The 25,357-nt window shown below is 43.0% G+C and overlaps 1 protein-coding gene across 1 annotated transcript in view; it reads left to right on the forward strand.

Annotated features, from left to right (window-relative positions):
* SORCS3 (sortilin-related VPS10 domain containing receptor 3) overlaps nucleotides 1-25,357 on the forward strand; it is a 297,321-nt gene that overhangs the window by 228,926 nt on the left and 43,038 nt on the right. The window contains exons 10-15 of the mRNA XM_014957626.1: nucleotides 2,289-2,468; nucleotides 3,655-3,801; nucleotides 4,501-4,603; nucleotides 8,820-8,896; nucleotides 9,005-9,096; nucleotides 13,873-13,980. Of these exons, the coding sequence (XP_014813112.1) occupies nucleotides 2,289-2,468; nucleotides 3,655-3,801; nucleotides 4,501-4,603; nucleotides 8,820-8,896; nucleotides 9,005-9,096; nucleotides 13,873-13,980 (707 nt within the window). The remainder of the gene's footprint in view (nucleotides 1-2,288; nucleotides 2,469-3,654; nucleotides 3,802-4,500; nucleotides 4,604-8,819; nucleotides 8,897-9,004; nucleotides 9,097-13,872; nucleotides 13,981-25,357) is intronic.

Consider the following 25,357-nt stretch of genomic DNA (forward strand, 5'->3'; position numbering starts at 1 on the left):
GATTTCAGGGAGAAGAGGTTGTTTTTTTTTTTTGTCTGTAAAGAGCAAATAGGAATGAACAAGTACGTCAGAAAATAGAGCTCAAACCAGCTTCTCTTTGATTAGTCTTCTGTGAACTTTCCCCAGTCCTACTCTGTCCTCTATTAATGGTTTCTCTGTAAACCTGGCTGTGACCCTGAGGGTCCTGGAGAATGGTTAGGATGCTGAGCATTACTGCAGTCTCCATACAGTAAGAGAAGCACAGGGTTAGCAGCTCCATGGTCCTGGTTCTGTGGCTGGACGTTGCCAAGAAGTCATGGAAGTGGACTAGGCTCCCTAAAAATTGTTCTTTATTGATGCTTTGGACACACAGAACCACAGTGTGATGCTGCTTAGGAGATGACCGAGATGACCTAAGATTAACACTGACTGACAGAGCTGGGAGCTGAGGGAATTCAGTACTTCTCATACAACCCATTCTTTTGTTTGTCGTTCCATGGTGGTGGTGTGGGTTTCAGAATGTCTGACCCCACACCAGCTTTTGTAAATCCTGCTGCCGTTTTTCAGGAGAAAACCATTATTTATGCTCTCACCGTATGGATTGGCCTTGAAATCTACCCCTCATTAAAAGGACAAGTGGATAGAAAGAATGACTGCCCTGTGATTGTCCTGCTTTACTGATTGATGCTGTCACAGGTTACTAGCCTGTTATAAGACAGATTTGTTGGCAGCCCTAGTTTGGAATTGGTTCATAGTATAAAATCAGGGATACTTTTGTCGTTTAAAAATTGAAAGTACTTTAAAGCTAGGTGTCACGGCAAAGTCTTCTAGCCATGCAAAGGAGGTTTGTTTATGCTACCTTTTGTCCCTAGAACATTTTTGCTGTACAGAAATAACTATCCTGTCAGCTGTAGATTAATGAACTCTGCTGGATTTGTACATATTTGAAGCTGGCAATAGGGTAATGCAATATTTCCACTGCAACTGGTCAAAACAAATTGAAGTTGTTGGGTGTTTTGCTTTATTTTCACACTGCTGGAATAGGTTGGGTATGTACTTAATCTTTACAGAATTAGAGCTGTTGGGCAAGAACAAACTTCCTGATTTAATCTTCCATCATTGAGGGAAATGGCAAATGTCCCACCAATTGCACTCACTGGTACAGAATCAGACCCTCAAATATTGGTTTTTTTCCTCCCCATCCCATGCTGATAGGCTCTGTTAGGTCTATTAGAAATACCCCCATCTAATCAACCCCAACTTTAAATCTAGATACCTCACACAGAAGATCAAGTTGCCTGCTAGGCAGGATGGGGATATTGAGCTGATCTTCCCTCAGATATTATTCCCAAAAATCAGGTCACTCCGTCCTTTGGGAGACTTCCAGAATTATGGTTTCTTGATGCAGAAACAGTGCAAGAAATTAATCAAGGCTCCTTGGCACCCTGGGGAAATTTTAAATAGATACAAATAGATAAATGGAGTCCCACATAACCACAGTGATTTTGCTTCTAGCTGAACCAGTGTTAGTTTGTTCAACAATGGTGGCAAGGATGAAGTGCTTCAATACTCATTACCACCCTGGAAATCATTTCCATGAATGTGCTTTAAAAGAATACTGAGAAAATGTGCTGTCAGATCTCTTTGATATTAAAACTAAATAGGAAAACCCTTGCTGGACCTTCATATCTTGGTCAGCAGCAGTAATCCAACAATGGTTAGTGGGTGGATTTTTTGATAGTCTCTACATAGTGGGACAATAGATCTCAGACAAACTCTCAATAGAAAAGTGTGTTATTAAAAATCACTACCAGCATTAGCTCAAACTGATCCCTATACCTATACCAATGAACTCCCAGTTTTTTTGAAACTGGTTCCTTACCAGTTGGAAGCACAAGACCAGTAGTTCAGCATGTGGATGAAAATTGTCACTGCTTTAAGCCTGGTGCTACACCTTGCTTAGTGACTATGAGGACTCCAGACCCCAAGGTTGTGAATCTTCCATCAGTGATATAACTGACTTTCAAATTCATAAATAAAAAATGAATCTGGATGGAATTCCTTGAAGCTACCGAAAATGAAGAAAGCAAAAACCCCATGCCCAGCTGGTGATCATTAAAAAAAAATGAAATGCAGAGAAGTCACAATGGTGGTAATTTATTGGCTTGCTCTAACAGAAAATTGTTTAACATACCTATAATTCATGCTCCATCTCCATTCTTTCATAAGTCATGGTAATTACTACGTGTCCCAAAGGGCAAAGAAATACAGAGATCCTCAGTAATAGGCCTTTTGTCTTCTTTTAACAGGACATGCATATTATCAGCACAGATGAGAATCAGGTGTTTGCAGCTGTACAAGAGTGGAACCAGAATGATACGTACAACCTGTATATCTCGGACACCCGAGGGGTGTACTTCACCCTGGCCTTGGAAAACGTGAAAAGCAGTCGAGGACTGGAGGGGAATATCATCATTGACCTTTATGAGGTATGTAGTAAAGGTTATCCTATAAAGAATGGCAACTGCTTGCTAGTTCAAGTGAGGGTAAATCTCTTGCCAGCCTTCCTTCTTCATTTGTTTTCGGATCAGCCTAGAATCATTAACTGGATTTGATGCTGAGCAGACTCATGTGGGACACCTGCTATAGGTGTGACAACTGGTTGCTTTCAGGTCAATGACTGGTTAGCTATGTGGCATTCCAAAAGGGCATTCCATTATCCCTCTCAGCCTAATGTAGATGTCTAGAGAAGGATTCAAAATGATGTTTTTCCCCTCGAACAGATTGAGACACCTGCTTAAAGGTAGGGAATACGGATTCCACCTTTGTGTGCTCTGAGCAGTTTATGAATTACAAGCAAAAGTTTATAAACTTTTGCCCACAGATAATGCTGATCAAGATCTTCACAGACTCGTTCAAAGGGCAGCGTCACTCAGGGGGCTTTAGGGTAGAAGGATTTTCATCCCGGCTGTTGCCACGAAGTTGCAGATCTGCAGCAGGTTCCTTCCTCCTGTCTCACTTTCACAGCTGTGCAACAGAGACCAGACTCAACAAAAAATCTTGAGCACATTTTGACAGGACCATATTCTGCTGGAATGTGTTCTGCTGACAAAAATCAAAACATTTGGAACAACTGGGTTGATTTTGACAGAATTTGGGAGTGGAAGGGAAGTGAAGAAATCAAGTTTGCAAAACATCAGTGCTTCAGTGTATTTGGGATTTCCATCTTTTGTGGGAAAGAAAAAAAAAAAAAAAGACCAACACAGAAAGATCCCACACCTCTTCTGATGTGACCTGCTGTCTCCCATGTTATGGCAATCTGGGAAGGGAGTGGGGCAGACCTTGTCCCTGGGCTCACAGAGCTCCTGTGTGACACAGTGTATGCTGTACCTTCAAGCACATCATCAACCTCTCGAGAAAATCCAGAAGTGGGCTGTTCCCTAGGGATTTGTTTTGTGGATATCCTTGTCTTTTTCTTCTAGACAGGGACTCCATGAGGCCTTTCATCTGAGCAAGCAACATTAAGATGTACTTGTAATGCTGTTCACAGTCTCCTAAGGATTGAGATGACATTGCTTTTTTCAGAGACGTTCCGCTCCTCAGAGTGCTCAGATGGGCCTTACTTTTGGCCTGTTCTTCCGATGTATTTTTTTCATCTCTCTCCATTTTTCCTAGGTAGCAGGGATCAAAGGCATATTCCTGGCTAACAGGAAGATAGATGACCAAATCAAGACTTTCATTACCTACAACAAGGGCAGAGACTGGCGTTTGCTGCAGGCACCGGACACGGATCTAAGAGGGGATCCTGTGGTTTGCCAGCTGGTGAGTGGCAGACCCTTTCCGAAACAGTTGGCTCCTTCAGAGCTGCTTATTTTTGTCACAGGGTTAACAAAGCAGCCAGTGAAACTGGGTGGGAAGGATTCTTGCCAGTCAGAGAACTGCAGAGTCCTGGTGCTCCAAAATGGGGCAGAGTTGACAGATGAGAATTTTGGGTTGGGCTTGCTGCCATAATTCAGCTAATTCTGTGAATAGCAGCTTTACAGTAGGCTGTAGCCCCCATGTTTCAAAGGAGTGTTATTTCTCTGATGTATCACTGGTTAATCTCTCTCCCCCTGTGTTTTTTCTCTGGACCTGCTGAGTGTTAATTGAATTAAGGAGATTTCTTTTTCTACAGCTTCGTAGATTTGAAGGGAAAATTCTGACCCATCTTTCTTGACCTTTTTTTGTGGAACTTAAGTCAGATTACAAAAGTTTCTGGGAAAAAGTGCTCTAGATCAGATTGTTGGTAAAACCAAATGCAGACACACTTGCTTGTAATGTAACATTCCTGCTTCTCTTGCTCTCAGCTAATTTTATGGTGCTTATTCAGAAAATGAACATATGCTGCTATTTGTAACAGTGCTAAGAGCAGAGGGGTCATTTTCAGAAGGATCAGAGCATCTGTGTGCAGTTGCCAAGGGTTCTTCTGATATTTAACTTGTATATTAAAGCTTCTGCCTTTTGTTTGTTTCCTGTCAACAGCCCTTTTGTTCATTGCACTTGCATCTGCAACTCTCAGAGAATCCATATACTTCAGGAAGCATTTCCAGCAAAGAGACAGCTCCTGGGCTGCTGGTGGCAACAGGTAAAAACATAAGTGCTTCTCACCACTCACCCATGCCTCATTGGGAGCTTGAGAGCGTACGAGATGTTTCCTGTTGGTGTAAAAGCTTTCAGCTCTGTTTCAGCAAGTGCTAAGCTAATTCACATTAATTCCCACATGCTGTAGGCTAGGAGAAGGTATGTGGCCCCTGACTTCAAAAAGGATAATAATGTTGGGTATTTGTTGCTCGGCCCACACCTGCAAGGGGTTATTACCAACTGCTATTGCTGACTCCTCTCACTTGACATCATTACACTGACGTAGGTGTCTACCCATTTGCTGGAGTACCCATGAATGAGAACAGGTCCTATAATCATGGCTGTGCTCCTGGGAGGTATCGATACGTTGCACCATTGAGTAGCAAACCCAGAGTTGTCACAAAGCCTGTTGGGTGAAGCCTGGACTTCTTGAGTACCTGTCTTGTGCATGGCACCTACTTCCAACACTGTGTTGCTCCAAGACTAGCAGCACTTTGTCAGTACTGCATGGGTCATTGTTGTTGTGGGTTGTTCTGCAAAGTAGTGCTTTGCCAGGTTGTGATGTTTTAATGGAGACTTGCTACTGTGCTTCATGGAGGCAATGGCTGACCTACTGCAATGAATCTGACAACAATTACAGGCCCTGTGTGCACACAACATACAACCTGATCAGGATGGATGGGGCTACCAACCACACCCAGCACTACCACAGCTCTGAAAGGCTAAAGAAGTGCTCTCTGAATGGCTGATGCTATTGAAAGCTGGCCTCTGAAGTATGTAGGCTGTCCTGCCTTTGCACAGGGAGGCTTCTACATGTGCTCAAATACCAAATAGCTTACCTGTTCTTGCTAAGGCTCATTTTATCTCCTTTGTCTTGTTCAGCCCAGCAGTGGCTTGCGAGTGTGTCATGTCAGCATATTGCCTATATCAATTTGCTCTGTTTCTTCCAGCCATTTCCATTCTCATGTCCTTCTGTGCTTCCATGTGTCTGCCAGACTAAGCCAGAACCTGAGAGACAGGTTCCCTTCATGACATTTTTATCTCAACAAGAGAAACGCAAAGTGCACTGATCCAGGCCAAATGGGGCAAGATAATTTTGTTTAAACCTCAAGATCTTCCTATGCATAGCCAAGTGGAGTCATCATGGAGTCATCACTCCTGTAGGGTCACACTTTCTAGATGGGTGCTTAGGAGCAAGCCCTGCTCATGATGCTGTGGTCGCAGAGACTGTTTTTTTTAACATTTTAGGAAGCACATAGAGGCAGCAGAACAGTGAGATTCTAGGCGTTGATCTAAATTGTTAGTAAATGAGGTTCTTCCCAAGCTGCCAGTGCATGGGATGAATGCTTTCCCAGTCTAACAATTAACCTTTAAAAGGCAGATTATAATTTCTGCCTTACCGCTTTGTGCAATAAAAAGCTTAACCTGTTGGGAATATACACATCTGTTTCTACTTAACAGTTTCACAACAACAGGAACATCTCACCACGTTGGCGAATGTGTTCCAGGATAAGCATTGCCACTTATTCTCACAGGCATTGGCTGCTCAAACTTTCGGTGTCTTACTCTTTGATTTACCATGGTACATTTCCAGCAATGATGGGGAACTCGGACTCTTGATGTGAAGGCAGAGATTCGATTCTTGCAAAAGGAAGAATGATGTTTGAGTATCTAATTGCACAGCTGCCAAATCCTCTTGACTTCTTTGGGAGTTAGTTATGTTTGGTGGGATTTGAATCCATGTAGCTGAAAGAGACTAGATGGAGCGAATGAAGAAAATAATGGAACAGATTGGCACAGAAAAACAAACAGATAGACGTGACAGCAACAAAATCTCACCCTTTTACTCTCTTTCCTTGCCACAATCTGAAAATCCCCCCTTGGAAAGTCAGTTTTCCAGTTTTGATATTTAAAATATGATGATACAAAACTTACACCTCTGCCTTTATGTGAGTTTCTAATTCATGAGGACTTCCACACATGATAAGACACTGGGCTAAACAGACTTTCGGACTGACATAGTAAATTTATGCTCATGAACCTGGATGTCCCTCTAGACTGTCGTTCTACATGGTTGCCCACAGCAAGTTTTTCTTGTACCTTCATGTCTAGCAGTTGGTAATTCTTGCTGGTGTCAGGGAAGAGGATTAGGTAGATGGACAGTGTGACATTTCCTACACCCTGAGAATGATGGAAATGCTTTCTTTCAGTTGTCCTGCCTCCCTGAGCTAGAAATTTTATTTTTTGAAAGAGCATTGTGACAACAATGTGGCTAGTTGGATTCCATGACAGTGACAGGAGTGGAAAAAAACCCAGCCTGCATCTGGCTGTTAAATTCTCATTTTCCAGCATTAAATGTCAGAAATTCAATTAACATTTTCATTAGTGTGTTTTTATTATGCTCTTGTTGATGCTACAGATGTATAAGATTGCCACCTCTCCCTTTGCTATTTTTGAAGAAAAAATATTAGTTCTCCCTTCCTTGCATGGAAATGAGACGTGGTAGAAGAGGGACTCACTGGGTAAAGAATTCATGGGCTTTGAATAAAGAAGTCATGGGTTTTACCACAATATGGTGGATGTGGACCATTATCATTGGGAGGCCTTCTGATGGAGTATCTGTCAGTGTTACATCCACCTGCTTCCTATGGGAGAGATGTTCATACCACCAGAATCCCATCTAGCACTGATTGAAGGTACTGTTGACAGATCAGCACAAAAAACAGTTCCTGAGTAACTGTGGCAGCTTTTCCCTGAATGCTTTGGGAAGTGGGGAGGTGAGAACAAATTAATTTAGAACAGGCCTACATTGTTCAGTGAGCCTGGTGCTTGTGGAAATTTTAACTCTTGAAGCAGAAGCAAGATGCTTCTCCTCAAGGCAATGTGGAGAATAAGCTAATAAGGTCTATTCAGAGCACGTGCAAGTTTCTCAGATATTGGGCATTTCTTTCTTGCGACTATTGGTGGATGCTCAGAGGCTTCAAAGGGCTGGGGATTTAGTCCAAGCTCATTATTTACTCTGTAAATCTTAGGATGTATCACTGTAAGATCTGAGGTTCTCTCTGCTGTCTCAGATGAGGGACCTAGGGAAAAACACCGTTTCAAACTCTGAGGTAGTGTCTCCAAATGATATTCTGATGTGCTTTCTCTATGTATGGTTGAGGTCCATGTTTGAGCTTTTCTTTACATTGCTTTCCTTTGTGACGTATCCATTCTTTAACACATGGTAAAGGCAGAGTAGTTTACCCTGTAAGGCTACCAGCAGAACAGTTTCCATTACAACGGAAATTACAAGATTAAAATTAAGAACCATACCAAGTAACCAGTAAGTTTAAGCTCAAAATTTGAGACAGCTAGGCCAATGAGAACAATCAGCATTGTCCAGAATGCTGCTCAGTCTGGTCTCTGCCACAAAGGCATTTGACCCACCTTAATTCTCTGAGCTGTTTCTGCCCGCAGGTGAGGTCTGTACCTAAACAGACAAGTTTTCCTTCAAATGGAACTTATATTTCATTACATCACAGTCCTCATTAGTTGCAAACCCTTAGGAAACCTAGGAAGAAGCTTTGTTTATTTGACCGCAGGTTCTGAGGTCAGTTATGTATTTGAAGATTTTGACAGGATCTTGAGTAAACTTTCTAGCCCCATAATCATGGGCTTCAGTGGGGCCTGGGTTTCACCTCTATACTCAGCGGTATAACTTCCTTTTGGGTGCTTTCCTTTACACAAGAAGTAGAAACAGAGGTAATTCTCTAACCTTGACAAAGACTGGCAAATCACAGAGATGCAACTCACCAGCCAGAACACAAAGTCTACAAGTTCAGAGAAAAAATGTGTATGGAATGAAATATTTGGTAGCTGGAGACAGTAGCTACTATTCTGCTGCCATTCTGATGATTTGTATGCACCAAATGGGCATGGGGTTTCATACACAGATTTATGAGTAAGTTGGTCCTTGCCCAGAATAAGCTTGCCTTTAATGGCTTGCAGTTATGGGCAGTGCTTTCTATTGGGAAAATAAGCTGATAATACTGTTTCTCCCCAGTGTGAATTTTCAAATGGCACAGCTCTTCTTGCTGCCTGACCATGGTGTTGTTTTCAGATGAGAGTGGAATCAAGAACAGCCAAAAAGGACTCATCAGGCCAAGTAATTTTGGGTTTTTTGGAAAAATGCAGTTCTGTGTTCATCCATACAAGAATGTCTGATGCTTGTGTTGCAGGCAATATTGGCTCTGAGCTTTCCTACACTGATGTTGGTGTGTTCATCTCTTCTGATGGTGGAAATTCCTGGAGACAGGTATGTTTTGCAGACCAAAGGAATGCATAGAGCCTTTTTCTATTCTTCTTCTTAATCTTCCCTTCCCAGTGAGGTGGAGCGCTCATGCAGTACCTCATTTGTTTGCAGATCTTCGAGGAGGAATACAATGTGTGGTTTCTGGACTGGGGAGGAGCACTAGTGGCCATGAAACGCACGTCGGTGCCCATTCGGCACATGTGGTAAGGAAAATTGTTACTTTGAGGAAGTTTTCTGATGGGGAGAACCTGACAGTCGTGCTAATATTTCTTTCATCACCTGGTCAGTATCGGCTGGTGTCTACAAAATGAACAAATGAGATCATTTTTATCTGCGTTTTACCATCTTTTTTGTTTTGTTGATGACTATAATGATTATTTTACCATTTTATAAATATAATGGCTATATGCTTAATCTCACACATGTGAATTACTGTTCGCACTAGTAACGTACTATGAGACTTCAGGTGGGGTTTCTTTGCTACAAACACATACATACTGAGTAAGAAGTCATTCTTTGTGCTTCAAGTATTTCTAAGAGGATGCGTCTCTCACTTCTCCTTTTTGTTTACAGAATTTAGTATTAAACTGCTAAGTTAAAGGGAGGTAGAGCAAAGGGAAGTAGTTGTTGATTCAAACAATAGAGATGTGTTGCTAATACCACTTCTCCTATAGTATTCCACTATCAGTTTCCAGAGATACAGTGGTGGCAACTGAATAGAGTTGGAGGTGAAATAGGGCAAAATGGGCTGAAGATACTATTTTGCTATAAATGGGTTATAACAGCACTAAAGATACCGCTCAAAATTATCCTCTCCTTAGCCTTTGCCCCTCTCACTCCTGTGCCAGCTAAGTGTTGGAGAGGCATTCTGAAATTCAGAACTAACCTTGTTTACAGAAAATGTGTGTATTAGTGTCATCTTCAGTCTCTGGTCTTGAGTGAAAGAGGGGCATGGCGAATGAACTGACCTAGCCAGCTTCTAATGTTGTTTGGAAGTGCATTAGTTAGAAATAGATTTCAGAGACAAGATTTGTGTTCCTGTCTGCAAGATTGAGTCGTCTCTCAGCTTGATGGTGCTAAGCACATGTCTATCTCATGCTTTTCATGCAGAACAGGAAATGTGGCCTTCAGTCAAATAGAAAAAGAAAGCGGTTGTGTCTGGCAGCAGTGATGAGGTGTTAAGGTCTCCTCTACCTGAGTCATTATTGTACAAAATCCTTCAGTTAGATTACAGTTATTCAGAAGCTGGAGACCTCAAGACAGGCTGTCTTTAACCATCACAAGCTAATGTTCCAGAGGAGTTCCTTAAGAACATTAATGGCTACTTTTTCAATGTGAAAAGCTTCTGGACTTCATATTCCTGACCTGACAGGTGACTCTGGGGTGACTGCAACATTGGTTTCTATTAAAGTTTGAATATGTTGCATTTTAGCACATTTCTTTACCACCTGAGCTAAAGAAATTACTGCTTTACTTTCGGTGTGGTAGTGGATTGTTAACCACAGGGTGTATTGGCTTGTATTCCTAAGGCTTTGTAATTTTTCTAGGATAGGGGAACCAAGTGTTCTTTATGATGCCTGTGCCTCTGCATGGGATTACAATCAGATCATTGCATGCAAAATGAGGGTTGCGATCTTTGTTTTGCTTTCTGCTGTTCAGGAAAGAGGTTGCTTGTTGCAGTCATAACTTAGTATACGTGGCCATACTGAGTCAGGGCCAGGGGCTAGTCTAGGCCAGCATCCTCTTGGTAACAGCCTCCATAACTGGACGTGTGAGAGTAGCAACAGAGCAGAGCCATAATGATGCTTCCAGCAGACTCCACTTTTCTGTCTGTGGTAAGGATGTGTTGTTGAAACATTTGCCTCTGATAGGTAACTCAGTAGTCATGACTATACCTGAAGTGCCCTCAGGAAAGAGGACATCAAGACCATGTTGAAGTCTTTGGACCAAACCAAGTATGAGCCAAGGCAGGAGAAGTGTGTGTTAGCCAAGCGTAGGTGTCACCAGCAGTAAGTACATCAACCTGTGGCAGGTTGAGCTGTGGAAGAGTGAAAGGTGAGCCTCTTATTGAAAGAGCTCTAAATCATGTATTAACCATTTATTACTGTATTATTCAACCCAGGTGTAACTGTTTTGATTGTGTCTTACCTTGTGAAGACTCTTTGGATGTAAAAAGCACATTATGGACCAAGTGCCTGTACTTAGATGTTGGGAAAGATTTGGTTGCAGGTTGAACATCCATAGGAGCCGAGAGGCCAGTTCACCTTTGCTTTGCAGAGCTTCCTCTCAGATGTTCTCCCTTTCAACTAAGAAATGGCATGTGCAGCACTATGAATGCTCCACCCACTCTGTTAAATAACTAGTGATTTAGAGCTGTTATCAATAAGCTCCAACAGGTTTCCTCCAAAATTGTACCCTTAGAGGCTTTGGAATTTCCTTCATATTGCTTCAGTAGGCACCTGTTTTATAGGCAGGAATGGAATAGATTGAAGGGTGCATGTATATCTATTAGTTCTCAGGCTGCGACATTGTACAATAAGTTTCATCCTGGAGAAAAGAGAGGCAGATAATTGAAAAGCCGAGAGAACTTTAGCTAAGCTAATGAAGCATACTGTCGCCCAGAAATTGAAATGCTATTTAGATAGATAAGCACGCAAGCAGAACAGCATACAAATGCACAGGTGTATGGGAAGATACATACATTTAAATAAATAGATTTAGAGCAGATAAGCTTTTTGTATACTGTTGTACTCCCAGCTTTCTGTCTTTGGTCTATAGTCAGGTTCCTATGCTGGCAGATGCTCGTGGTGAGTCAGGTGAAGGTGTTTTGCTGAGGTGCTGTGAGAGGCAGATACTTAAGGAGTGGTGACTGCAAGCCTTGGCTTTCCACACTAGAGATCTGAGGTTGGTGTAACCCATTCTTTGCAATACTTATTACACTGGCCTCCTGGTCCTTTGGTGGCATCTCAGGTAGTGTCCCTGGTGCTACCTAAATGGAGTGGGGAGCATTCAGGTTCTAGCAGGACCCTCTGAGACAAATCCAGGTGCTCATGCCTGTGCGCACACACAGACGTGCATCCTCCCCAAAACTTTCTTTGCCTGGAAAATAAGGTGAACTTCTTTTTTACTCTCAGTTTAAAATGGGAAGTGTTTCCTGCTATTCTAAGAAGTTTGTGCCATGATTGTCTCTTTGGTAATGTCCATCGAGAGTAATCTGTCAGCCTTCACAGCCCAGGTACCTTGCAGAATTACAGAGAACTCTGTAACGACCCTGCTGGGAGAGGATCAGATAATTTTATAGCCAATAAACCTTTGTGCTTCTCTGTTTGTTCTTCCTTTGCTGGTGTAATTTGGAGCTGAAATCCTGGGCAGAAATTGCGCGGGAGCAGTTGTGTTGGAGAATCTGGGGTCAGAGGGCAACTTGGCTGCTTTCAGAGCTGTTCGTGGGCATCAGCTGTGGGAGCTGGATGCTGACAGCCTGCAGGTTGCCTGTCTGTTCTGCTGCAGTAGCAGCTGGGTGTGCACAAACTCCTCTGGCTGTTGTCTACGTTGTTTTGGGAACAGGCTATCGGGGTGACTATCAGTCCATCTACTGGTGTGGTCAGGTAGACTGTTCATTCACTTACTCTTTTGCAGTTGTCAGTAATAAGGGAGGTTATAGAATCATAGAATGGTTTGGGTTGGAAGGGACCTCAAAGATCATCTAGTTCCAACCCCCCTGCCATGGGCAGGGACACCTCCCATTAGAGCAGGTTGCTCAAGGCCACATCTAGCCTGGCCTTGAACAAATCCACAGATGGAGCATCTACAATTTCCCTGGGCAACCTGTTCCAGTGTCTCACCACCCTCATAGTAAAAAATTTCTTCCTGAGATCTAATCTGAATCTTTTTTCTTCCAATTTAAAACCATTTCCCCTTGTCCTATCATTACCCTTCCTGGCAAAGAGTCCCTCCCCAGCTCTTCTATAGGCACCCTTCAGATATTGAAAGGCCGTTCTAAGGTCTCCCCGGAGCCTTCTCTTCTCCAGGCTGAACAATCCCAACTCCCTCAGCCTGTCTTCATAGGAGAGGTGCTCCATCCCTCTGATCATCTTCGTGGTCCTCCACTGCACCTGTTCAGCTGGTCCATGTCCTTTCTGTGTTGAGGACTCCAGAGCTGGACACAGTACTCCAGGTGGGGTCTCACGAGTGCAGAGTAGAGGGGCAGAATCACCTCCCGAGACCTGCTGGGGTGTAGCTGAGAGCAGGGTTTGATCACCCTCCTCTGCTGATCTCAAAGCCTGTTGCACTAGCTTTAAGTCAACCAAGACCCTATCAGCTGGGTTAGGATACACGTGCTCTTTGATAAAAACAGAAAGTAAGGCATGTGGTGATTGTTGGTAGGGACAGATGATCGAAAGACAGTGAATTAACCTGACTTTTAATTTTAACCAGCATACAATTTTGTTTTACAACTGTAACAAAGAGCCCCCAGACTAACTGCTGACTGTGGCTCAGTTTGGCTTCCTTCCTCCACATCGCTGTAAAATGGAAACCCCTCTGAGATGGCATGTAAAGAAGAATTAATAGAGCTAGAGAGATTGTAGCTAATGCTATGCATAGGTCGAAATGTCTGGTGGTGTTGACAGCAGTTTTCATGCATTCGGGCCAGGGCTGCTTATGGTCTGAGTGTTGCCTCATGCGAGGTGCTATTGCAGATCCAGAAACAGGACTTGGCAATGCCCCTTGATCCCATGAGGTCTGATGTACAACTGGATCAAGTATATCCATGTCCTTATTGTGAGTGTTTATACTTTCTAAGGCTTTGATCTTTCAAAGTACACCAACAGCATGAATTAGCAGGCTGGGAAATGGCAAGATTGGTGCTTGTCTATAAATCTAGCTGCTGGAGCTTGCAGACCTTAGCCAACATTTAATTGCCGCAGTTGCTCTAGAGTAAGTAATTTTATGTGTATAAATCTTGTGTGCTTCTATCCCAGGGTGAGTTTTGATGAAGGAAGATCCTGGAGTAAATACAGTTTCACATCAACACCACTTTTTGTGGATGGATCCCTTGTAGACCCTGGCATAGAGACCCAGATAATGACGTAAGTATAGCAGCTTTTAACTTTTTAAAAAATGTAATAGCAGAAGGGAGAGCATGGATATCCTCAAGTGCATGGTGTGCAATGCAGCACTGTATAGCTACACGTGTCATGTTGCATGAAGGCATGGTGCTGTTTTGTTGGTTTTGCTGATGGTCACAGACCCAGATGGAGTGTCCATGCATCATGTGGCAGATGATGGAGCCAAACTCTTACCAGTAGTGGCAGGGGGTACAACAATGAGAGATGGTCCCAAGCTGTAGCCTGGGAAGTCTGATAGGACAGGAGGCAAATCTGGGGAGTGGTGTAGCCCTGGTCAGGTTACAGAGAAGTTGTGGTGTCACCATCACTGGAAGTTTTCAAACCCTTGCTAGATGAGGCCGTATCTGCCCTGGTCTGTAGTTGGCGACAATCTGTCTTGAAGTAAGAGCTTGGACTAATGACACGCAGAGGTGTCTTCTCATAAATACTGCTGAGATTGCATTCCTTGGGTCTGATGTCCCAGGGACTGCAGTGCTCTTCAGAGGTGAGGGATCTGTATGGTTGCACGTAATGTCAGTTCTGTGTTTGCTCCTGTTGTGGTGCTTAACTGTGTTTTGATTGCTGCTGGGTATGAACATGCATATGCAGAAAGCTGCTTGCTGTCTGCATTGTGGGGGTACACCTGGATGTTCTCAGTGTGCATATGTGGAGCTGAGCTCAGAATAACCTTCTTGGTCTGGGGTATAGTATGCTATGGTTCACCCATACCATGGAAGGAAGAGCCTGGGCTGTCACTGAAGGTGCTTGGACCTTCTTCCTCCCAAGAGTGCTGAAGTGCTGGGAAAAGCTGGTGAAATCAGTGGAATAAAGTTGGCGCAAGAACAGGCTGGGATCTGAGTTTAACAACCACGGGAGAGACGGAACTTTTTAAGTTCAAAGGCATCTTCAAAGAGTTATCCAACCTCTTGCATAAAACAGATCAGAGCACTTTGTTCTGGGATTCTGAATAAAGCAAGGACTCCGTACCTGTATTTTCTCTGAGCTGGCTGGAACAGCTTTCTGAAAAGGACTGGAAAGCAAGGTGGCTGAGATGCTTTAGGCAGAGGCATGCCTGCAAACATATCTGCAGTGGCATGAAGGAGTGCCTTTGGTTAATCACATCAGACACTGTTTCCCAACTCAGGGGGCAGAAGATATACTATAAATTTCACCTTGCAGTCAGTTTGCTTTTCCTCCTTTCTGCGCCTGTGCCTGACTTTCCTGCAGATTTTTGCAAGAGAAAAGAGGTTCAGGCCCAGGATATTTTCTTCTAGGCTTCAGTCCATCTGCCTTCTTAGGTGGCAGAAACGCGTGGGCGGATCTCATTGCTGGTGTCACAGGTAGTGACAGACTGAGAGTAGACTGCTGGGTATGCTTGTCATCAGTTGCTGAGGAAGCTTGGATCAGATAACGGTTACGTGTCTTGGGCATTTCTGCTGGTGATTTGAATTTATTCCAACTGGGTTGCGTGATTTGTGTTGGCATGCCTTTCAACAGCCAGACCTACGTCAGCCTGACACAGACAGAAGTGACTGTGTGGTGAGGAGTGGTCTGAAGAAAGGCACTGGCAAAGAGTCATTTGAGCCAGTTTCTTTGCCATCTATGCCATGACAGAAGAAGTGTGTTGGCAATGTAGTCTTGGGAGGATCAAGATGATGTAGCCAACTCCTGTATAGCCCATCTCTATCTCCTGTGCTGAAGTGTCCTAGGAAGCCAGGCTAAGTAATTATGGTTATCCTTTATGTCTATAAAGCATAGGAGCAGCAGTCAAGTTTGTTTCCCAAACAGTGCTGGGGCAGAACTAGGCAGCCTCTGTGTTTATGTCACAGAGGGCTGTTGAGATTTTATTGCAGTAGAGGTGATATCAACTCCGGTAGGGTTGCTGCCTTTTCCTTTACTCCAACCATGCTTGGCTTCAGCTTTTTCTTCATAAAAGTGGAGTACTTGTTTGTGTAGAATATCTGTGCATCTGGTGCCTTCCTATCTGCAAATATTACCCCTATTTTTGCAAAGAGCAAAGCACAACAACATAAGATATACCTGTGAGCCCTTTCACAAGGCTGCTGCAAGCACCCTGTTGGGGAAATATATGCCAATCCACAGCTAAAGATTAGAGACTGCGTTCTGTTCACTCTATGCATTTTTCTCCAAATGCAGCAATAATGTGTCACTTTGTTGGTTAATATGATGTTTTTCTCTGAAATGCCTTGTGCAATATGTAATGTGTATCAGGTTCCAAGCACACACACATGCAGACACGGGCACACACACGTGCAGAGGCACATCCGAGCTCAGATAAATCTGGACATCAGCACCTTCATTGAAATCAATGGAGCTAATCAGTTTCAACTAGCTGTGGATTTAGCCCATTTGCTTTATAAATCAATGCAGTTTTCTTTCGAGATGAAAGATGCATTTTAAATCTAAGGTTATTGTTACTTATATCTCTGTAGTCTTCTGATGGAGAATGTCGGAAGTGAGTTTTCTCGCTGAATATTGTGTATCAGTTTTGCTGAGAGCTGACTTTTTCTTCTGAAACCTTTGCAGGCATATTATTATTGCTATTGTTATTGGTTTTATTATTACTGTCATCATTAGCAATTTTTAAAACTATTCTTAATAGTCTGTAAAAGCCATAAAAAGAAATTTCACATAATACTTGCCATAAATGTTTAGAGAAATTCCTATCCACAGCTTTACAGGGACTGAGGAGGAAAGAGCTCATTTATAAAGCCTGTATGTGAACCATTTCTATGCAGATCACTTAGTATTCCTCACAATGAGAATTTTAGTGAACTCATCTATAAGGGGGCAGTGTAGGATCGTGCTGAGCTTGTGGAAGCTTTGGCTGAGAAGAAATCAATGTCTTTCTATTGCTGCTGTCCATCCTCTGAACCAAGATAACACATGGTGCTTGGGGGTACGTGGAATTTTGTTTGTGGGTAGAAATCCCAATGATTTCAAGAAACTGTTGACAGGAGCAAAATGGTTTAGGATGAGCTGATGATAGAAACAGTGGGAGCTCTCACAGTAGAAGTAGGGCTGAGGCAGAGGGACCAAGAGTGTGCTCATATTTGTGTACTGCCAAACTGGGTAGGTTAGTGGCTTTTAAAGATTTGTCTTTCATCCTGGAATATTCAAAATATTTCATATAGTGGTCTCGGCTGATTCCTATTAGAAAAATTTCTTCCACTTACTTGCATCAAAGTGGTCTGTGTTCAACTACTTCCAAAAAAACAATATTCTGAGGGGAATGTGTATTAAGTAGTCATTATACTCCAACTATTATTAACATATTGCATTATTAACAATATTATCATAAAACTATGTTATTAAAATCAGTATATCAGTAAAATGACTATTATTCCCAGCCTTCATTTTGTGGCACATCCTGTGAGGGGCTCTCTGGGCTGTAGGAAGCATTAGCATTTTTACCACAGAATTTCATACCGTTTCACAGCTGTTATGTGAGCATTTGCAGTAGCTGTCTATATTGTACGAACATCCTAGGTGTTTTGGGTCTTCTGTGCTTTATGCTGTGTATACATGTTCTAAGACAGTCCTAAAGAACTTATCAATATGGTAAAATCTGTCAATTTGCATGTAGGGGCACTATATGATTCTGAATATCTTAGTGTACTTGGATTTGGGAGCTGCTTTCAGTGGGGAATTGGACAAGATGTCGGTTGGACAGACATGTGTTCCAACCTAAATTATTCTATGGTTGTGTTATTTCCTACAGCTATAAGGAAATGAATTATTTCCTTACAGGCATAGCTGAGTGGGCTTTTCTAAGAATGTAGTTTTGTGACACACAGGGAAGTAACACAAGACTGTGTGAGCTGGTCTTACTTGGAGCTCTTGCCAAACCAAGGTGAATCCAGTCTCCCTTTCCCTATTCCTGGCTGGTCGTCCACTTCTGTGGTTCCTTTTGCAGTTGTTTTGACAATCATCTCATCTGACAGGATGGTCAGTGCAGCTCCCTTAGTGTCACATCACTTCGAGATGTGTCCCAAAGCACATTGCAGCGTTTGGTGCAGGTGTGAGGAGAGCAGCTATAGAAAGGAAAGGGTGCTTTTGGAAAATAACTCAAATGCGTAAGGGTGGCGGGTTAGGCACATTCCTAGGTGGTGCAATGAGTGCCTAGAAAGCACTAGTCTTTTTGAAATCTACAGTTTTCTGACTTTCACTGGCAAGTAGTATCTCTCTTAATGATTTCATGTTCTAATGGGTCAGATCTAACATTTCTGTGTTGACCAGCCATAGGCACAGCATGTTATTTGCTTGAGATCATCCACCAGGGGAAAGAACTCAGACTTTATTTCTTTTCTAGTTGATTGTGATATATCCAGAGTAGTATTTGCTCGAGAGAGCTGCTAGTCTGTACCATTCAAATCAGAAAAAAGATGTTTTTGTGGGTCCAGAGAAGGGTTGTTCCAGCTCTGACTCATAACAATTGTCCCTGCTGCTTCATATCCTGTGCTAAGCATCTCTCCAGACCTACATAAAGAGAAATAACCTTTTTGCTCCACAGCACCGCAGAGCTTTGCTGTCGTTTTAGTAGACTCATTATACACGTGTGTGTGCAGACACTCATTTATAGATGGGGTTCATTAAGTTTGTGCTGATAAATTTATATTTATGTAGACACACCCACGTGAGTGTATATAAATATATACGTGCTGCTATGTATGTATACCTAATGATCCATATATATGTGTGTATGCATCATTGAGCATTAACATTTCAGTGAGGGGATTTAATACGAGCTGCTCTGCCAACATCGCTGTGACTGCTGCCCTTGGCTGTGTGTATGTTAGAAGATGTTCCTGGTTGTAAATGAATAGGTTATGAGCCCTGGCCCTTTCTAACACCTTCTCGTTTACGTGGTCATGCACCTTTACCAGAGATGAAGTGGGAGTATTTTTTTTTCCGGGAGACCCACAAAATTACTGGCAATCCATCACTGGGCGGTATGGGGCAGAATGAATAAGTAATAGAGAAATGTTGGAAAAGGTGAGATGGAGGCCAAGAGAGGTTTGAGGTGAGAAAGAGAGCATTAAAAGCACAGGCCATATTGAGTCAAATCAGAGGTCCCTCTAGCTCAGTTCCATGCTCCAATAGTGAGGATGAGAAAAATACATATTAAAAAAATATATATATATAATTCCCTTGTACACTTTTCTCATTTACAGAGATTTTGCAAATAAGTTGGCCAAACATGGTATTATTTGTATTTCTAAGACATTAATGATTTTTTTCTATTTTTGAGGGGGTTTTCCCCTAAATCCCATTAAAAAAATTTACCGTTCACAATACTGTGTGGCCAGGAGTTTCATGAGTCAACTCTTACTCTGAAGACTTCACTGACTTGTGGAAGACATCAGCAAAGTATGTGCAGGTATGAAGGCAACGTGGACAGATTCTGATTAGCACTCGGCAGAGATTTAGCAGATTGAGTATGAGAGAGGGGCAGGAGCTCCCAGGTCCAAGCTCCCACTGAGTTCAAAATTACATGGGAGCCAAGAGTCATTTTCTTGTCACTTTCTGATAAGGTGATTATCATCTTTCCTCTTTAAGCAAGGCAACATTCACTGCCTTCTGCTCAAGTCTTCTGTCACATTTAAAAGCTGATACAGGAAAGAAAATTACAAGCTGACACAATGTCCTTGAAAGACTCTGCCCCTTTGCTTAGGGGTAAGGAGCTGCGGATCTGCCACTTCTGAGTGGTTGTGCTGAGAAAAGTGAGGTGAAAACAGAGAGGTGACAGAAAATAGTGCCTTTGCTGGGATGTGGTCAGAGGAGTTGGCCTTCTTCCTGCTGGTTCAACCTTCGCCCTCCGTAGCTGGCACCCCTGCTAGCAACCTCAGGAAATGAGAGAAGAGGTGAGCGGATGGCAGAAACAGCAAGAGATTGGTTTTCTTAAAAGAAATTGAGGTTCTTGTCCAACACAACATAAACAAAAGACACAGACGCAGCGTTCCTCAATTCCTGTGGCCCAGCGGAGGCCTTCAAACTCCCCTGCCATCAATCTGCTCTCTTCACTTCGCTCTGCTTGAGAAAAAGAGAAAGATTCTGTCTGGAAAAAAAGACAGATTTTCTTTTGCAACTTCTGCTGCTACTGAGCTCAACAGAGGGTTTGGTGAAGAGGGAATCTGGAGGAAAGATTTCACAGAGCTCTGTAGAAAGCTAAATCCAACTTGCAGCTTCCAGTGCAGAACACAACAGAAGGGATCGTGTACGGGGACTGTTGTGGTAAAGGATTCTGAACTCTACCCTTATTCATCTTCACTTCTTTTTTGGGAACCAGAGCTGACCAGCCAGCCTGTGCTTACTCTCAGCCCTGCCAAAACTCCCAGGGTTTTGAATGATTGGAGAACAGGTTCCAAAACCAGGTTTTTTATCCAAGTTGTGTAGGTACCATTGGATACCTAAGAAAGGACTGGTAGGTTTTAATTGTTGTCCCCATTGTGGTTTTATCTTACCTTTCAGTTTTCCTTTCTTTTTATGTTTATTGCAATATCTGTTTCTGGTGTGACTGGCTTTATTATTGGCTATGGGTTTTACTGCAAGGCTCGATGTGTCCTTGTGAGTTCATCGCGCTGTCCTCACTCACGGGGCTGTGCAGACCGCAGTGCGTAAACCTGCATAAGGACTCTTCAGAGTAGGGTCCATGAAATTAAAACGAATCTGTGAAAATAATGACTGCATGCAGAAAGAAAAGTAAAATTTAGAACTTGATCTGAGAACAAAAATTGCAAATGTAATTATGAAGTTAGGAAACCAAAATGATTGAAAGGATATTGGCATTTGCTAGAGTGAGCTGCATTTCTGTATCATCTGATCTAATTTCAAAACCTTCTGGAAATAATGAATAGCTGGGACGTTGTGAGAAAATGATCAATCTGCTAATGCCATCAAGAGACTTTACAATGGACAAGAAAATGTGTGTTATAGGAATTCCCATTTTATCCCAGCAGACGATCAGTTTATACCCTGGAGTAAGACAGTTGATTACCCATATCATTATCTTCGTTTGCAAGACTTAAAAACATTATTAATGATCACAGATTAATCAGTGTCACTTCCTCCTCCCATCTCCCTCCCTTCCAGAGGAGTAGTCTATTCATTAGTCTTTGGATTGCTGCATGAATTCACCTAAACAGCACAGAGTCACAATATTGATTGTGCTGCTGATGCTTGCAGGATGAGCTGAGGTCTTTCTGTGGCACCTGAATAGACAAATCAGGTGATGAGAACATCTGCTTAGAGTAATCTTTCTCAGACAGCACCGTGTGATTTATTGGGCCTTAGGAAGAGGATGTCTGTGACCTGAGATCAGTTCCCAGCAGTTGCGCCGTGTACTCAGAAGATTCCTGGCAGAAGCCATAACAGATGGAGAAGGCGCTGGGCTCTGTGGCCATGTATTGTCTGTCTTTGGCTTTCTGAGGCAAACATTACTCTCACTGGAGTCAGGTGCTATTTATGGACAATAGATCAAATGTTATGCTAAAGAAATCAACATTTTAGTTGTATACCGCAGGTGGGCAAACTGAGGCAGAAGAACGGACACCCCTGTGGTTGGTCACTCAGCAGGTTGTCATAGGGAGAGAGCTTGGCATTAAATCAGGTTTACTGAGTCCCAGATGAGTACCCCACTGTGCAGACCTTTCCCATTCCTTAGGGGAAAGGAGTTGCTGAGTGATGTCTGTAACCCTCAGACAAGGTGGATGGAGAGGTAAGCATGTGCAGGGAGGAGGACTGGAAAAAGGTGTGCTGACTGGAGGCTTTTATTCACTGAAGTGAATTAAAAAAGCCCTCACAGAAGGAGTCAGAACAAGCAGCAGGCTGAAACACGATTTCTTTTCACTGGTGTGGGGTGCACGGCCAGGTGTAGGGCCCTGTGCACACCCCCAATCAGAGAATTGTCTAGGCCGACCTTTCAGATCATCGAGTCCAACCATCAACCCAACACTGACAAAAACCATCACTAAACCATGTTGCTAAGCAGCACATCGGCCCATCTTTTAAATACCTCCAGGGATGGCCCACTTCCCTGAGCAGCCTGTTCCAATGTTTGATAATCTTTTATGCCTTTCAATGTAGAAATTTTTCCTAATATCCAATCTGAACCTCCCCTGGTGCAACTTGAGGCCATTTCCTCTTGTCCTAAAAACATACGGTCTTCATGAGTCTCTCACCTTCCTTTAGAGCAAGCCATGCCCTGATCCCTTCCAGGGCCCTTCCAGTGCCCTGATCCCACCAGCCTTCAGGGGACTGAGAAACTGTATGGCCTCAGCCCCCATTCAGCTCAGCCTGGCCTTGATCCTGCACGGGGCAGAGGGTTGTACAGCACACCAGCTTTTCTGGGAGCTGGGAAGGGTCAGCGCTGTGTTGGCTGCAGAGTTCACTCTAACAGGTTTTTCATCACTGGGCTGCAGTGGGTGGTGGAGAGCAGCTCTCCAGAGCAGCCGTACCATAGTTTGAGGCATCTCATGTAGCTCAGGTAGTGCTATAAGCCTTTATTCCTAAGGAGAAGTTGTACTCTTATGATCATTGTATATGGTTTCCTTGTTTCATGACCCCCTTGACCCAAACCTGTGAAAATTCTCCTACTATAACTGGTCAGCCACCCGGTCGTGCTGTTGCCCAGTCAGGTACAGATCTCTTCCTCTCTTCTGAGCCTTCCTCTCTGATACCCTGTGCCAGACAAAGCTTGTCACTGCTCCTCCCCAAGCTGTCCTTATCACATGTGTTTGGAGCTTACGTGTTCTGAGCAATGGCTTCCACATTTGTGTTGGACATCTCTGTTGGGAAATCTGCTGATTCATAGGATGAAAGATTGAAATGACTGAACATCCAGCTGTTTTCCAGCTTCTGACCAAGGGCAAGCACTGCCTCTGTTGGGACCACAGACCCATTAGTGGAGGCAACACTTAGCTTGCTGATAACTGCCAGTATCTTTTCTAGAAGAGGGAGACAGCATCTTCAGGTTTCAAAGCTGTCAGAAACTGGTTGTCTTTCATGAGTGCCTGAAGAAGAGAGAGAATGTTTCTGAAAAACAGCATTAAAAATTAACGAGCTTTCCCATCCCCCTTCCCAGGTGTCTCACATTCCCTTTCATGTTGCTGGGATTTCTTTTGAAGCAATTGTCATGTAAAGTGGTTTGGGAACATTGGCAATAAATTTTTTAAAGACCAGATTTCAAAAGGTTTGGTTTGTCATTCAGTAAGTTCTTATTTTGATAGCACTTTGTATTTAAAAAGTAAAAAATAATTTAAAAAAATCCCTGTCTCCCCCCTTGCCTTGTGCAGTATTTGTGCAGCTAATGCAGAAATCGAGCCCAAACTGTAGGGCTGCTTTGTAATTATACGTTCCGCAGATTACTTACTAATTGCACTTGGCATTACTTGCTAACTAAAAGATCATGCTGTACCGTGTCATTTGCAGTGGTTTTCCTCTTCTGCTGGCACTTCAAAGGAAGTGCCCATTGAGCTGATGAATAATCCCAGAACTGTTTTCCAAAGCTGAGGGAAAAGGGTCTGCCATGATCGTACTGCAGGATTTTTATCACAAGATTTTGGTTTTTTTCTCTGTATTCACAGAAACTCTTCCCCTGCCCCATCTCTGCTCTCCCTCCTGACCTGGAGTCTGGCCAGGGGTGCAGCTTTCCATGACCAGTTCAATATGGATTGCTAGTCAACACCTTGAATTTCTTTTCTGTGAAATATCTCCATGTCATGATATTCAGTTTGGAAGCTGAAATAAACCCCTTCCTTCAGACTTCATCTGCATGAAAAATGCCGTGAAATTCTCAGTTGACCCTTCCCCTTGGGAAACAGAACAGAGACCAAGGTTTTGTCATCATGCAAGCTGCTGTCTCCTGTTGGTATATTCTTGGTAGTTTCACTGCTGTTGTTTTTTCTTCCTCTGAAGAGTAGCATTAGAACAAGGCCCTGTATCTGAGATGGTCTATAAGAATTAGACTAATTTGTACTGGCTGAAAATGTAGATAGAAATGAATGGTATATTTCACTTGGAAGAAAACACATCTCTTCTTTCTAGAAAAAATGCCTTTTTTCTTACTCTCTCCTTGTCCACAGACAGAAGTACAGCAGCCCTGAATCATCACCCAGTTGCCCTCAGGCTACTGTTCCTAGTTAACAGGTCAGCCAAAAGCAACTGAATTAAAAGCTCCAAAGTGGCTCTTAAAGACCATATTTATCGTTTAGGAAAAAAATCAGACAGATATTTTTGGTGGCAATTGAATGCCTTCCCAGTGTCATCTTTCATCTTTTATGTTTCCTTTGTTTCCAGTCTCTTGCTCCCCACATCATCGTACCAGTCATGAGACAGTATAACTGTTCCTCTTCCAGTCTCCCTAATTGCTGATCTGTGTCTCTTTCAATTAGGTTCTGCTGCCTCGTCTGGTTCCCTTTCCATCCAATTTCCATGTAACTACTGACCTCCTTTAACGCCAGTTCCATCTAAACCTTAATAAAAAACAAATCAGGAGGTTACACAGCCCATTTGGTTTTCTGTAAAGTCATGATTTATGTTTAATTCATGGGGAAATAGCTCATCTCTCACTCCCCGTTCATAAAACCTAACCCCACCACTTTGCAACTGTTCTGTTGCTGCTTGTGTACTTTTGGTCCTAACAGCTCCAGCCTGCACTTAGAAGTTAGTCTTGTTTTACTGCTACGTTTTAACTTCAGATCCAGATTTTGTAACAGGCCACCTTTTTGTGTGAAATTGTTAGTTTTTTCTTTGTCTCAAAAGCTATCAATGTCAACAGGTGATGGAGGTACACTTGTGTAGCAAGTTCTTCTGTAAGTGTGTGTACTGAGCCAGGATCTCTAGCACAGGCTCCCTGTTTTCCCAGGTAACGTAGGACTTGGGTAGTGGGGAGAAAAATCCAAACCAAATCAAGGCAATTATGGAAGTGAGAGAACCTTGTACAGGGACACAGTCAGTTCTCAGCTGGAGCTAATATGTTTGCCTGGATCTTGACTCTTTTTGTTAGGCCATCTCTCCAACTCTGGTCTATGTTGCCCAGCACTTTGAATTAGAGGAAATGGCAGCAACTGGTTTGTTACCTCCATATGTTCTTGCCATGCTGATGCTGAGCTAATCAGTTCTCCTGGAGCATGGAGCAGGGGGGTATAAAGTCCAATAACCGACAGCAAACCCCAGCTCAGATCTGGCTGGGCTTCTTAGCTCCATCTCAGCACTGTTTGTATAAATGCCAGAGTAGATCTTGCAGAAAAGCTTTATTCTCCAAGCTTGCCAAGAGCCACAGGAATGGAAATGCAGAACACTAGACATACACAGGCTTTACCTGGCAACAGCTCACGCC

Source organism: Calidris pugnax, unplaced genomic scaffold (genome assembly GCF_001431845.1).
Source record: "Calidris pugnax isolate Ruff unplaced genomic scaffold, ASM143184v1 scaffold4, whole genome shotgun sequence".
In the NCBI taxonomy this organism is placed as follows: Eukaryota; Metazoa; Chordata; class Aves; order Charadriiformes; family Scolopacidae; genus Calidris; species Calidris pugnax.